General features: G+C 41.6%; 1 protein-coding gene and 1 long non-coding RNA gene across 15 annotated transcripts in view; one reads left to right on the forward strand and one right to left on the reverse strand.

The window, feature by feature from the left end:
• SEC31A (SEC31 homolog A, COPII coat complex component) overlaps positions 1 to 15,092 on the reverse strand; it is a 61,202-nt gene extending 46,110 nt beyond the window's left edge. For 4 of the 14 annotated variants that reach the window (XM_082236306.1, XM_082236305.1, XM_082236311.1 and 1 more), the window contains exons 1-3: positions 7,497 to 7,705; positions 2,589 to 2,671; positions 933 to 1,056 (exon numbers count right to left, since the gene is read on the reverse strand). In XM_082236306.1, coding sequence (XP_082092432.1) covers positions 933 to 1,056; positions 2,589 to 2,667 — 203 coding nt within the window. In that variant the 5' untranslated portion in view covers positions 2,668 to 2,671; positions 7,497 to 7,705. Of the gene's footprint in view, positions 1 to 932; positions 1,057 to 2,588; positions 2,672 to 7,496; positions 7,707 to 13,798; positions 13,826 to 14,247; positions 14,317 to 14,741 lie in introns of those variants that run through there. The other 10 variants (XM_082236308.1, XM_082236304.1, XM_082236316.1 and 7 more) reach the window with 6 other exon arrangements.
• LOC309540187 overlaps positions 1 to 15,365 on the forward strand; it is a 194,202-nt gene that overhangs the window by 107,486 nt on the left and 71,351 nt on the right. The gene's annotated exons all lie outside the window — the stretch shown is intronic.

Consider the following 15,365-nt stretch of genomic DNA (forward strand, 5'->3'; position numbering starts at 1 on the left):
GACATTAAATCGCCCATGAAAGATTCATGGAGTCTGTTCAAAATCGACAGGAGGAGGAGCATAGTCTTTTGCATCTATGGACACCACCCAAGCCACTTTGTCCTGAGAAGCAGCCATTCTTAGCTCAGCACAAGTGCTGCTCAAGCAGTAAACAGGTAGAATTATTCCCATTAGCTGAATGTACACTCAGGACAATTGTAGTTCTATGTGAAGGAAATGCCAATAGCAGCAAGGAAGGGATACAGGGCCACCTTTACAAATAAAGGCCACCATTCAGGGCTTTTCTGCAGGGCCAGGAGCCTTGGCACATCATAGGATCTACAGCCCAGGGATAAGGAAATTGGCCCTCCAGGTCTTGCAGGACTACAGCCAAAGGGGGTTTGAATCCAGATATTGATATGATCCCTATTGTGACCTCTGTGCTTAGGAGGCCAGGGAGCCAGCCAGAGCAGTACAGTCTACCTACCCCTGATGCAACTGTTCTGTTCCTAAGCATGTTGCTTTTGCCAACATCTTCTTTCTCCCTCTCACCTCCAGGGACCAGCAAGTACAGGAGACACAGCAAGGACAGTAAGGCCCAGCTCTGTGTAGGGCTTTCTCTCTCTGCTGCAGCAGTATGGAGAGTCAGACATTGCTGAGTTATGCCCAAATGCACAGTGGCATGACAATGAAGCTGTGTGCTTTCTTGTGGGCAAAGGACCTTGAGGCTGGATGTAAGCCACTAACAAACTTGGACAGGCGAGATTGATGGGAACTGCAGTCCAAAACATTTAGAGGGCACCAGGTTAACGAGAGCTGGTTTATCATGGCATAAACTATCAGGATAAAAAACCTCCAGATCTTGAAAGCTGTGCCTCTTTGACTGCTAATACTTACATCCTGAGCTTTTCATTTACATTAGCAGACAGACAGTTTTTAAAGTCTGCACATACCTATGAGTGGATGAGAAAGTAGCACAGGACTTCATATCCAGCGACGGGTCAGTCAGGTCAAGTTCAAATATTTCCAGGGAAGCACTGGTACTGAAGCTTGCATCTAACTGCTGAGCGGATGTACCTGCAGAGACATGTGAAACGCCTTACTACTAATGTACTGTAAACATAACACTTGGGAAGCCCAAAACAACCTCACACACTTAAGGGAAGAGATAAAACCGAACACTGTTTTTAAAAACCTATTTTTAAAACACGCAAACACATCCTCATCAGATTCTGAATCTTTTTGCTGCTTATGACATTACAAAACCTCCCTTTTTATATACCAGTTGTGGAATTTCTCTTGCCCTTAATAACGTTGGGAATTGCCAAGGAAAAGAAAGGATTTTAGTGCACCACTGTGTAGTGTGGTGCTGAAGTCCTGCACAAGCCCACTGACTCTATTAAGTCTGCAATCCTGTGCACACTTAACTGGGTTTGAGCCACATAGAGCACAGTTCAACGAACTAAACAGGTTGACATACCTAGGAGTCTGATTCAATAGCTATGAAAGATAAGTGGATTTGAAATGTACAGAGGCAATGTACCTCTAAATACCAGCTGCTAGGGCTAAACTAGAGACTAAGGCTGGTGCCTTCATGACGAGCTTATGAATACAAAGAGATACCAGCTGCTGTTGAGAAGATGAACACAGATGGATGCTGGTCTCGTCCAGCAAAGCAAATCTCAAATTCACATTTAGCACAAGTTCAAGTTAAGTGTTGTAAGTTATTTGGAGACCTTTGGTCTCCAATTAACAAGTCTAATAAGTAACAGCGGGACGCGGGTGGCGCTGTGGGTAAAACCTCAGTGCCTAGGACTTGCCGATCGTATGGTCGGCGGTTCGAATCCCCGCGGCGGAATGAGCTCCCGTCGTTCGGTCCCAGCTTCTGCCCATCTAGCAGTTCGAAAGCACTCTTAAGTGCAAGTAGATAAATAGGTACCGCTTTATAGCGGGAAGGTAAACGGCGTTTCCGTGCGCTGCGCTGGTGCTGGCTCGCCAGCTGCAGCTTCGTCACGCTGGCCACGTGACCCGGAAGTGTCTTCGGACGGCGCCGGCTCACGGCCTCTAGAGCGAGATGAGCATGCAACCCTAGAGTCGGACACGACTGGCCCGTACGGGCAGGGGTACCTTTACCTTTACCTAATAAGTAACAACTACAACAACTTGAAAAAGCCAGAACAAAAGCCCCAAACAAATACAGGCAAGGGCTTTGATTTACTGGTAAACTTTTTCTTTTTTGGCCTGTAATTTTTATTTTTTTTTCTACATGCTATTCTCACCACCTTTCAGCATTCAGAAGGGCAATATTTTAATGAGGGCTCAAAAAGCACTCAAAATCCCTAAGTGGCTGGCATCAGAACTAAAGTGCCATGTCTGCAGACATCTGAATTAATATTTCAAATGTAAGCATGCTAGTATCAGATTTCTAAATGACCAGGTGACTGAGATTTTCCTCAGCTGGGAGTTTCAACTGAAGCCGAAAGGCTTGCTCTAGAGTGCCCCTATCCATAAAGGGCAGGAGTCCTACCACTTGCAGAGGAGAATTCTGCTCATGGGACCTCTGGATCCAACACATGATATTTTCACATTGCAATGAAATAATAACTCACCAGTAGCCAAGTAGATGGGGTGATGGTGAGATGGACTCCATGCCTGCATGGCAGTACGGTCTATCTCTTTTAGCTTCATCCTGCTGAGAGAGTACAATACACAGACAGCATCACTACAGGAGAAGGTGAGAAACTGGACAAAAATGAAGACTTCACACACTCTGCTCTTAACCCAAAACTGTTCGGAGGAGGCAATATTTAAATCCTTCTGATTGGAAGAATAAAAAATAAAGTCCATGTTTGCGTCAAAGTAGTCTTCAGAATATCCTCCAATACAGTGGTACCTCTACTTGCAAATGTGATCCATTTTGGGGTGCCGTTCGCACCCCAAAAAGTCCGTAAGTAGAGCGCGCTACTGCGTGTATGCAATAGATTGTTTCTGCGCATGCGCAAAGCATGCAGATCACTTCTGCGCGTGCAGAGACCCAAAAGCAAACACTTCTGGGTTTGCCATGTTCGTAACCTGAAAAGCCGCAATGTGAAGCAAACGTAACACGAGGTATGAATATATTAAGAAAATAAAATCCTAGACAAGTTTTAATCCCAGTGGTGGCTTCTCGCTTGTGGAATGCTCTTCTTAGGGAGTTCATATTCTGTTCCAACTGCTCTGGCCCGAAGTCAGGTTGGGTCTGGAGTAAGCAAACTGTCTAAGCTGAAGGCTATAATGAAGCTCATAAACAAATAAATAAACACACCTAATCCTCACATGGCACTCTGGTATGAATAATATTTCTTCGCTGTCCTCCTCACAAACAGCTTCATTCAAAACCAGAAATTCTTGCATGGCTCAATACCAACAGGGCATGTGGCTCTGAAGCTCTATATATGAAACTGACAGTGACGTTTTCCTGTTCGTTTTTGATTAGCAGCAAGCTGCCAAACAAATTGTGGTTGGTTATGGTTTCTTAGAAAAAAGTTGAGTAGAAACCATGGTTTACGAAGTGAGCTTGTTTTAACAAACCATAGTTAACATTAACCACAGTTTAAGGTTCAGATAGAATGCTAAACTGTGGTTAAGCAAAGGCAGAAGCAAGAGCTTGCAGATTCCTTCTAGTGGCTGTGCCAGGTGACACAACATCAAATGAGCATTAAAACACTGTAAATAAAGGTTTTTGTTAATGTAACCTGTTCTGTGAACGTAACCCCTGCATAAGTGGGGAGACACCTTTATGAGAAAGGGGATTTTGACTTAAACTTCAGGAAGAACTTTCTGAGAGTTAAGAGCTGTTTGATAGTGGAACGGACTCGTTTGGGAGGTTGTAGACTCCCTTAGCTGGAGGTTTTTAAACAGAGGTTGGGTGACCACCAGAGATGGATGCTTTTGTTGAGATTTCTGCACTGAAGTGGGTTGGATTAAGATGACCCTCATGGTCCCTTTCAACGCTATGATTCTATAGAATGCTGGCATGCACTCATTTATAAGAAGAAACTGCAATCAAGTTCTGGAATACCGTTATCCAAAATTCCACCTCCAGACCTCAACCTAAGTGCCAGCGAAAAGGACAACGTGGCCCTCACTCCGATGGCCAACTGCCTAGAATTTTGTTCCAACCACAGCTTCCTCTTAAAACGCTTTAGCTAAAACCTTAAACTGGAACTGTGTGATCATGCCACAAAAGCTTTAATTAGAACTAGAAACAAGCTAAAAGAAGAAAGTGTAAAGCAGAAAGTACCGCAAAACTTTCAGATAAGCATCTCTCAAGGAAATACTTTCGAGGATTATTTGCCAACTGCTCAAACTGATATCATCAATGTTGAGTCTCCCTACTCCTTTTTGCTGTCTCCTAACCAGAAACCCTATAATTCTTATAGGAGCACAGCATGGAAGGATTAATATTTTAAAAACTACGTCTTGTGTGAATGTAGTCTCAGCAACAGCCTTTTTCCATAGCAAGGAAACTGAAGTGACTGTACCCCAACTGTGGAATGCTCTAACCACAGAAGCTCATCTAGTGCCCATGTTGTGGTCTTCTTGGTACCTGGTGAACAAACTTTTGATTTTCCCTTGCTTTTCACTACTGTGTACCAACGCTGTTCTCTGTGATTCTTTTTTAAAAAACAACACAGGCTAATCTCTCGCTCAGTGTTAGATATTCCCTGGGTACAAAGTTGGCAACTGACATCTCCATCGAGCCAGTTTAAAAACCTCTCAGTCCATTGTTAATTCCATTTCCATTGTATGAATTTCTCCTTCTTGCACAAAGGGACAAGTGAACTGTTGTAAGAGCAAGCTAAAAGTCAAGCAATGTAGTTGAGATCATGGAATTGTAGCACTGTCTTATATATCTGTGTTTCTGACATTGCTCTAGCTCATTTGTCCAGCTTCTGCTGGTTTAAACATCGTACATGTTGTGCGTAATCTATCAAAATCCTGTGTGCTCTTATGCTAAGAAAGTTGAGGCAATACAATATGTTATGTGTTCTCTGGTACCAATCCTGCAACAGCTAACCACACCGCTTCTTCATTTTAAGTACCGTACAGCTTTTAAAGTCACACTTCCTGAAACGAAGAATTTTCAACAAATCATGCAACAGGAATCTAGGCGTGAGTTGCAGCACTAGTCTATACAGTGAAAATGGAAGTTGACCTGGAGCCAATAAAGAAATATCCTTTTGAAGCATCTTAAATATTCACTTTTCTTTAATAGTGACTGTTCCTAATTCTGCACATGCCCGCTTCTTCTTCAACTTGTGCATGGACAGCCAGTATGCTGCCTTTATTTGGGTGTTAGATTATGACAGGCCAGGGTTCAAATCTCCATTCAGTCATGAAGCTCACTGGGTGAGCAGCCTAAACTACCGCACAGGCTTGTTGTTAAAATACAGTGGGGAAGTCAAGAACCATGCCCACTACCTTGAGCTTCTTGGAGGAAGGATTGTGTATAAAAACAATAAATAAATAAAATATTACTTTTGTCCGCTTAGTGCTGGACAAATTGCAAGTCCTCCAAAGAATTCAGAAAAATAATACAGTACTGGAGAGATATTTCCATTACTGAACTTTCAAAGTATCACTGCAGCCTTGTCTCCTGCTAGTCCTAGAGATACAAAGGAGTTTACAACCTTCCACGGTGTCCAGCTACAAAGAAAGCTATTGCTTGGCACTGTAACCTTTGATACTAACACAGCACCAAAGGAAGTGCTGCCTCTCATTAAGAGAGATTAATAGGAAAAAGGGACCCAAGGTTACTGGTATCTCTTGAAATCTGTAGTCTTCAAACTTTGCAGACTTGGAACCTGCCTTTAATCCAAACATGCATTTGGGAACCCATTTGTTAATTTTTAATCATCTATTTGTATGGCAGTAACACTGCTGTTGTGACCCAACCTAGCTCAGGCTTGCAACTCAGTACTGGATCCCAATTTACCAGTTGAAGATCACTGATAAGCCACCATGGTTAAGAAGCAGATGTTTCCTAAGAATATACAAGTCTGCATGCAAACCCTCTTGCTACCAACTGCAAATACAAAATCAATGGCACATACGCAAGATTACACTCTTGTTGTTCCATGGTAATTAATCCAAAACTAACAAGACTCCTAATTTTTGTATTAACATACATTACGGTCTGCCATTCAACAACTTAACACTGAAATGTGTGTGTATATCTGTGATATTACTAGCAGCCTCATATCCAAAAAACTGCAGCTTGATTCAAAATGGTATCCTACTGTATCCAAACATAGATGAGAACATGCTGCTTGACGCAGGAGCCACTGTGCAAAATTTGATTACAATACTGTATCATAAAAGATGTCCAAACTCATACAGAAAAACAACTTTCCAAAATTCACTGCAGGTAGCAATTAACATTTTGCCATTTGATCACTAGCCTTATCTTTGGTGTGCCCTCCAAGGGTGGTAGATATTCTACATTAAGTGGTCCGAAATAAAAGTGCCACTTTGTGTACAAACAGTAGGAAAACTCTTCTGGGTAGAAAATATCAGTGACACGCTCAAGATCGCTGAGAGATTTTAAACACAATAATCAACTGACTCTACAGCTTCCAGTATGTATTTCAAGACAATCGGAGAATAGCCTAAAACTTAAATCTGAAGGTCTTTGTCATGGTACACTTAGCTGTAGAAGGCGGCACTTTATGCAGTATTTCAGGGGTGGTCAACTCCCACTTCACCCCTTTTGATTTCCCTAACTTAGATTTCCCCTAAAAGCTCAAAAATCTTTGACTTCCCAAAATAAGCTCAACGACTTTGGTCAAGGCAGTGGGTTGATCACCGCCAGTTTTTTTATAGTGGAAGTAGATCGAAGTCTCTTGAAAGTTGCAAAAGCCTGCAACATTTCAATGCGTGCTTAGCTGTTGAAGCCAGGATCCTAATTTTCAAGTATGGAACTAGGGAAGGGAGCAGCAGCTCCTTCAGGTGTATGAATGCAAAAAAATATTGATGCAACAGTATGCTTTTGCTGATATGCGATTTCTCCAACCCAAAACTTGTGCATGCCTAGAAACAAGAAAGGGGAAAGGCCTGGAAAGGCTAAACTCGGGTCGATCCCCGAGGGGTTTGGAAAACCCGCTGCTCCCTTGAAGGGGGAGCGAAGGTGCTCAGCCAGACGCCCCCCAAGCCGATGCAACAAAAGGGCCGCAGTGCTAAAAATGCAGGCAGGACGAAACCCCATTATGCATTTGCATCTCTTGTTTAAAAGCACCACGCCTAGACCGGGAGCCCCCGCTTTTTGCAAAAAAATAAACGAGGAGGGTGGGCGAAGTGGATCCCTCGCCCCCTTTCTCGGCCGCCGCCTCGCAACGCCAAGTTAATGGCTGCAATCCTAGGAAAGACGAGTCGCCAGGATGCGGCGCAAAACGAAAGCTGGCCGAGTTTAAAGGGAAGGCCGGCTGGGACCCCCAACCCGCCGCCGCCCGCCCTTCGGCCTCCCGAGCTCCTCTCACCTGCTCGCCGGTCTCCCTCGGCCAGGAAAGTCAAGTCAAGGCTGGGCTGCGGCCTCCTCCTCCTCCGCCCGCAGGGCCCCAGGCTCCAACCCGCTCGGGCTTCAACGTGGCAGCCGGAGCGCCGCCTCCATGCCGCCGGCTTCCGGGACGAAGTGGCACCCGCCCGCCGCGGGGGCTGGGCCTGCTTGGGGGAGGGAGGAAGAGGAGGAGGAAGCCGGCAAAGGGCCGCTCGCCACGCCGCCGCCTCTGAGGGGAGAAGCCGCCACGGTGGACGCGCGCCGGGGGTCGGCTAGGCCGGAGGGGCTCCACGTTCCTGCACTGGCTTTCGGAATAAAGATTTGCTTGCGGCAAGCCGAGGGTTTATATATATAAATATATATACACACACTCTGAGGGTGTGTGTGTGTGTGTGTGTTATACACAGTATATATAGATGTGTGTGTGTGTGTGCATATATATATATACACACACACACACACACACACATATATATATATATATATACACACACACACACACACAGTACACACACACACACACACACATATATATATATACACACACACACACACACAGAGAGAGAGAGAGAGAGAGAGAGAGAGATAAACACCCTCAGAGTATATATATAAAAAACACTCTCGGCTCGCTGCAAGCAAATCTTCTATATTAAAGTATATATTACATACTTTTATATATAGGGTGGATTTTATTTAAACCCAATCGATTTAAATCACTAGTCAGTAAGACTTGATTCAAATCTCTCTCTTTTTTACAGAAAGACTCATTCTTGCTGGTATCATAATATTTACAACCAGAGGAAGGTTTCATTTTTGGAATAATAAATTTTCAGAGTAGTTTTTACAGTTCTATCAAAAATTACTGATTTGGTTATACTATTAGAAATACATGGACAGATAATTATGAAATTATTGTGAGGTTTAATGAGTTAACTGTTTATATTTGGGTAACTTTCCCGCTGTACTTTATTGGAAGGAGAAAATATATCATTTCCTTAATAACAATTTAAAGGATTTTAGATGTAACTAAAATAATAACATTATAGCATATGTAGCCATGGTTGTTAACTGTTGTTGCTAACTGATGTGGTTAAATGATTTTAAAAAAACAACACTTGTAGGCTGAGTTTTAGCACACATGAAAAACGTAAAACAAATCCTTATTTCCTGATGAATAGCCTTTGGACTATAATGTAACTTAAATAGAAAACTATCTTTAGAAAGATTTTTCCTCCAAAAGCATTTTATTTTTAAAAAATCCAATTTAAACAAATAATAATAATAATCATTGATTTTTATCCACCCTGATATACTCTGATAGAAGCCACTCCTAGCAGTGCTCAATTTATAGCACAGAACAAAACTGCTTTGTAATATTGACCCTGGGGGGCAAAGCCTCCAACATTTCTTCTTTGAAAATAGGACTATTCTATTCTATCATCATGGCAATGGCTCAAGAGCCATAGACTGTCACCATCATATTTATACCCCACGCATCTGACTGGGTTGCCCCAGCCACACTGGGCAGCTTTCCAGCAGCTATAAAAAATATAATAAAACACAAAACCTTAAAATACTTCCTTCTACAGAGCTGCCTTCAGATAGCTCGGGGGTTGCATAACTCCATACCTTCCAGCATTTTTCCTGTGAAAATTAGGGACACCCTAAAAGAAATCAGGACATTCTGGGATCAAAATAAAAAAATTCCTTCCAGTAGCACCTTAAAGACCAACTAAGTTAGTTCTTGGTATGAGCTTTCGTGTGCATGCACACTTCTTCAGATACACTGAAACAGAAGTTGCCAGACCCTTCTATATAGTGAGAAGGTGGGGAGGGGTATTACTCAGAAGGGTGGTGGGAATGGGAGATTGGGAGATAGCTGAGATGAGCCTGTTGACGACTCTTAATGACTGTAATAGGTCTTACAGGAAAAGGCAAGGGGTGAGAAGGTGAGAAATGGCTTAGTCATGTATAATGAGATAAGAATCCAATGTCTTTGTTCAGACCAGGTCTCTCCATGGTTTTAAGTTTGGTAATGAGTTGCAATTCAGCAGCTTCTCTTTCCAGTCTGTTTCTGAAATTCCTTTGTAGTAAAACAGCTACTTTGAGATCTTGTATAGAATGTCCTGGGAGATTGAAGTGTTCTCCTACTGGTTTCTCTGTTTTGTGATTCTTGATGTCAGATTTATGTCCGTTTATTCTTTGGCATAAAGTTTGGCCTGTTTGTCCAGTATAGAGAGCTGAAGGACACTGTTGGCATTTGATGGCATACACAATCTGTATTCTGGGATCAGAATCAGAAACCGTGACAGCTTCTGTAAATCCGGGACTGTCCCTGGGAAACGGGGAACTTGGAGGATCTGCGATGCAGCAAAATAAAGAACAAGAATCATTCTCGAAATATAAACAAGCCTCTTATCACAATGTTTCTTATCTTATGTTTCTGAGTTGAGATCCCTGCTCACAACCCTATGTCATGGAGAACTCTAGAATAGCCAATGCTCTTGAGAGGTGTGGATACTGTTCCTGGTTTTACATCCAAAAATATTATTTTGATATTACACTATACAGTATATTATATTATACTATGCTAAACTATACAGTTGCCATCCTCTCATCCCACACCCTTTGCTCTAGGTGATGGGGAGTGTTCATGGCGTTTTATATAGATGTACTGTACAGTGGTACCTCTGGTTACGTACTTAATACGTTCCGGAGGTCCGTTCTTAACCTGAAACTGTTCTTAACCTGAAGCACTTTAGCTAATGGGGCCTCCCGCTGCCGCCGCCCTGCTGGAGCATGATTTCTGTTCTCATCCTGAAGCAAAGTTCTTAACCCGAGGTACCATTTCTGGGTTAGCGGAGTCTGTAACCTGAAGCTTTTGTAACCCGAGGTACCACATAGTGCATTTACTTCCCCACTGCAGCTAGTTTAGAAGAGCGCTGCTGAATGGGGCAAATGCCTAGCCCAACACTGCTTTCGAATGTCTGTGCCTCAGGGAACTGCATAAGCAGACCGTTAAGGCAGCCAGGCACAGCTAAAGACCCTGGACTTTAATGTTTATTTAGAATCACAGTATCTGATATACTAGGCTGACAGGTTTGGCCAGGAGTTTGAACTTCAGTCCAACACTGCAGAGGGTGTGCAATGGAGTCTGAACTCAGTGCACACAATTTGCACATTTAAGTTATCTTTCAGGAGGCAGCATTTTATGTGGGGTTGGAGGGGAGGAGACACTGCTCTTCTGACAGATATATAAAGTTTGTGTTCAGGTGTGCAGGTCAAATTAACAGCAGACTAGTGTTGTTTTTTGTTTTAAGTAGTTTGCCACTGATACACTTCCAGATATAGGTAGGTAGCCGTGTTGGTTTGCTGTAGTCAAAACAAAACAAATGCACACGAAAGCTCATACCAATAACAAACTTAGTTGGTCTCTAAGGTGCTACTGGAAGGAATTTTATTTTGTTGATACAATTTTGACACACTTGTGGCTGAAATCCCATGAATGTAAACTTAAGTTGCACTGAACTTCTGTTAAAACATGACTAGCGCAGGAGTCTCACTCTTACCCTTTTCCCAAGGCTGCATATATAATCTTTAGCAGGAACAGACATGTGACACTTGCATTTTTCCATTTACATGAAATGTTGGTAGTTCAGAGGATCCCATGCTAGACTTCTGAAATAGCTACTCCAGGATTCATATAAAAGCCACCACAAGGTTTTCTCATTTACTAGGAGCTTTGGCATCAATTTTGAACCTGATCATGAGTATAGCATCCCATTTCCCACAGTAACCAAGAGGAACCCCACAAACAAGACACAAAGCTTACCAATCTGTGAGACTCTTATCCAATCACTAAATTTACTCAGAATCCATTTTCAGTAGATAAGCAGTCATTTCTTTACTTACACAGATGTGTTTCAAATACCTTGAATTACAAAGATTCAGTTCCCTGCTGAAACATTGTTTCAACAAGCCTACTCAGTCCTATAATTTAGTGATACAAATATTTGTATGATTCTAACTCTGATTATGGTTTTATGTATATTTGTTTTTCAATATACATTGTGGATTTTAGCTACCTTTTATCTACAATACTATTTGTGTATCATGTGGAAAGCTCTCTGAACAGGCCGCCTTTAAATCTGCTAAATAATAGACAAAGAAATAAACATTTATAGAAAGTACAAAAAATATCCAGAATCCACAGCTGGGCAAAGCATTGCATTCTGACAAATTCTGTACTTGTTTTTCCGTTCCCCATGTCCTTGTGTACAATCATACCACACTTTAATGACATTTTGTTTGATACCACCCAACCATACATATTTCAGATTCTTGCAAGTACTTTGAATATATGATCTAACCTATTTGCCAGTTCCACAGCTGGGATATTAGTAAAATTTATTTAATAAAGTTTAGAATGCTAGTTCTGCTTCCTAGGCACAAACTAGAAATGAATCCACAAGACTTCATTGAAGGTCAAATTATTTATTTATATCAATACAAAAGGAAAATCAGTATACAAAATGTGTCTTACAGAGATTGGTCAAAAGTTATACTTTTATAATGATTTCCCCTTTTCCATTTGGTCCAGATTTTATTCTGTTCATCCCATGCTTTCTAGACATGGGCCTGAGAGGCTCTTCTTTTATTTTTATAAGTTATTTTTGCATTTTCAATTTTACATACAACAAGCAAAAGAAAAATAAACACAATAAAAAAATAAAATCCCCTTTGAGTTCCCTCCCCACCCCTCTTTGTGGATCCTCATCTAATGATTTTCCCTCTGCATCTCTTCTGTAACTCTATTATTATAAATCCTTTGCCAATCCATAGTTCAATTTTTTACTACAGGTTTTCTGTCAAACCTACCAATGAATGTAATTGTTTACAATAATTTTTCAAGTAAGTTACAAACTTTCCCCATTATTTATTAAAACCAGCCTCTTCCTGGTTTCTAATTCTTCCTGCAAGTTTTGCCATTTCAGCAGAATTCATCAATTTTATCTGCCACTCTTCCTTAGTCAGAATTGTGACCTTTCCATCTCTGGATATTTCCCCTTTTTTCCTTGGGCATTTATCCACTCGATCCTCCACACAAGTGAATAATATCATAGAAATCAAGACAGCACATAGCCAAACCACCCAGAACCCCAGCAGGAATTCATATTTTTCTCAAGACACTTAGGAAGACACACACAGGAAACGGCTTTTAATTAGTAAAATTAGTAATTTTAAGAGCTCAGGACTTAATTTTGGACACAACAGTTAAAAATGAACTTCCCTCTCTAGCATGCTCACTGTGATACACCCCTATCTTTTAAAAAATACTGGGAGGTGGGAGAATAAATAAAAGCACATTATGCAATTCTACTGCTGAAGTTAAAGCTGCTTATATGGGAAAGCTATATGGAAACTATACATACACTGTTCCAAATACTTAAGAGAGCAGGGTACAAACGTTATATAACATGCACATATCATAGCTGTCAAGTGTCCCTTATTTGAAGGGACAGTCCCTTATTCCAGCGCCATGTCCTGCTGCTGTCCCTTATTGATGGATGTCCCTTAAATTTCAAAGGAAGCAGCTCCTCTCCCTCCCTCCCTGCCGGCCAGGGAAGAGGGAGGCTCACCCAATAAGTCTAAGAACGACTGGGGGTGGGGGTGGAGCTTGCATGCCTTGTATTTTATTGCATGTGCTGCTGCAAACTTTGCAGTGCAAAGCCAGACTGGGGAGCCATCTTAAGTTGAGGCTGCATAGGCCTTGTGGTGCATGTGATTCAGATTCTATTCAGTTGAACCTCTGGTTACAAAGTTGGTTGGACAGTGTTCTTGAAGCTACCAGCATGAGTTTGACCAGACTGCAGGAGGACAGGAAGACTGGAGTCCCTGAAATAGGTGAGGCTGAGGGTCCCTTATTTTCAAGGCTGCTGGTCCCTTATTTTCAAATCTGCAAGTTGACAGCTATGGCACATATCTAAAAAACCTTCTGTGTGTGTCAACTATGCACAAAATCTAGAATATTTACTGGAGCTGATTTGCACAATATTTTCTATCCATCTGAGCAAACCTAACAGTACATGTTCACATGGACACCATGTTTTAATAGGAAAACAAATACAGTATGATCACAGCAGTACTTTTTTCAGCTACCCTAGACCACAGGATTGTAGAATGACAAACGATGCCCCCCTACAACTCAGATCTACTTGTATGGACAAGAGGTTCATGAGTATTAGCTCTTAATTTCGTCATTTTCACAAATGCTTTAAATCTTACCTGATTATCCTGGAAGATTCTTTATGCCTGAAAGCAGGAAAATGAATTCTAATTAAGTAAATATCAAAAGATAGCTAGAGATATAGAAAATACAATGTTCAAGAATCTGAAATGTTACTTTAAATCCTGTGTCCTCATCTTCAAGAATAGTAATCACAGCAAATCATGATGTGAACAGCAAAAAAAGGTTTAATCACTGGACACCAGGCAAGTACTACCAGAAATGAAAAATAAACCTACAATACTGATGTTGAATCTACATGAAATCATGTTCAATTCGGGAGCTTTTTTTAAAAAGTAGATTCCACACATTTTAAGGATACTTTGTACTAAAACTTCCAAAACTCAACCAGGAAAATGAACATTTTTTATGACACTGGCAAAAACAAGTCCTCAAAATATAAAAGTACAAAACCTATGCCAAATGATGTTCAGAGCAACAGTCATACCTCAAGAAGTTTGGGACTCCTTGCTGTCATGAAGTCCCTATCTATGGAAAAAGCAATTCTCCTTTCCCTCTGCAACACAAAAAGGGCACGTTATACACATATTAAGACTACCTGCAAGTCTTATCAGAAGTGGGGGTGCACCTTCAAGCAACGTTAAAGAGGTCTCGCTGCTGCCTCCACTGTACTGAATAACCAGGACCACTAATATTCCAGTATTGAGTTCTGTCCTAGGAAGTTATGGCTTCCTGGCTATGAACATTGCCCGGCAATTTGTGCCAAGTACCGTAATTTCTTCCAGCCAGATGGGCGGGGTATAAATAATAATTTATAAATAAATGACAAATTATGATGATGATTATTCCTAACTTGTGTCTCTGTTGCAACAAAGGCAAAATTTGAAGGATTGGGGTGGAGGGGAGTTACGAGTTATGACAAGAAAGCAACCACAGTACGTACTAAAGAGACTCTCCCTTAACCAGAAGAAATGGACCCACCTCATCACAGTGAAAAGTTCCATTCAAGCCTAAAGGTCTGGAAAAGAATACAGAAAACGGAGTGGGGGTCCCCAGCTTCCCCCAATAAATTGGAAAAAATTGTTTTGGGTACCCACCCCCGGCAATTTTTCAAGTGCCTCTCATTAGACTCCAAATTAGTAGCAATTAAATACATTTAAATGTATTTAAATTAATACATTTAATTTTAAATTAAATACATTTAAAGGGGGAAAAGGAAAATAACAACAGTAGTCATAATAATCGTCCGCCCACGCCGTTAAATGAACCTTAGCACAAAGCTACTGCAAACCCCTCATATTCTACGCAGAGACCCGCACTCCACCAAGGACGAAACCCGAAAGGAATTGAATTGCCAAAGCACGCGGGTATAGCCAAACTCACGCCTAGCGCGGCCGTGCTCTCATTGGCTCTTAGCCGTACGCTGCTTTTGATTGGGTCCTGACATCCTCTTCCGCTTCCGGTACGCGGGTCCATTACGTTTTCGGAATGATAGAAAGGAAAAGCAACCAATCGGAACTACGGAGCCTTAAAGAAGAACTCACCAATGAGAAGACCGGTTTTATATATACACGAAGATGGAGCGCGAGCCAATCAGAAAGGGCT

The sequence above is a fragment of the Podarcis vaucheri genome, assembly GCF_965113315.1.
Source record: "Podarcis vaucheri genome assembly, chromosome: 9".
Classification (NCBI taxonomy): Eukaryota; Metazoa; Chordata; class Lepidosauria; order Squamata; family Lacertidae; genus Podarcis; species Podarcis vaucheri.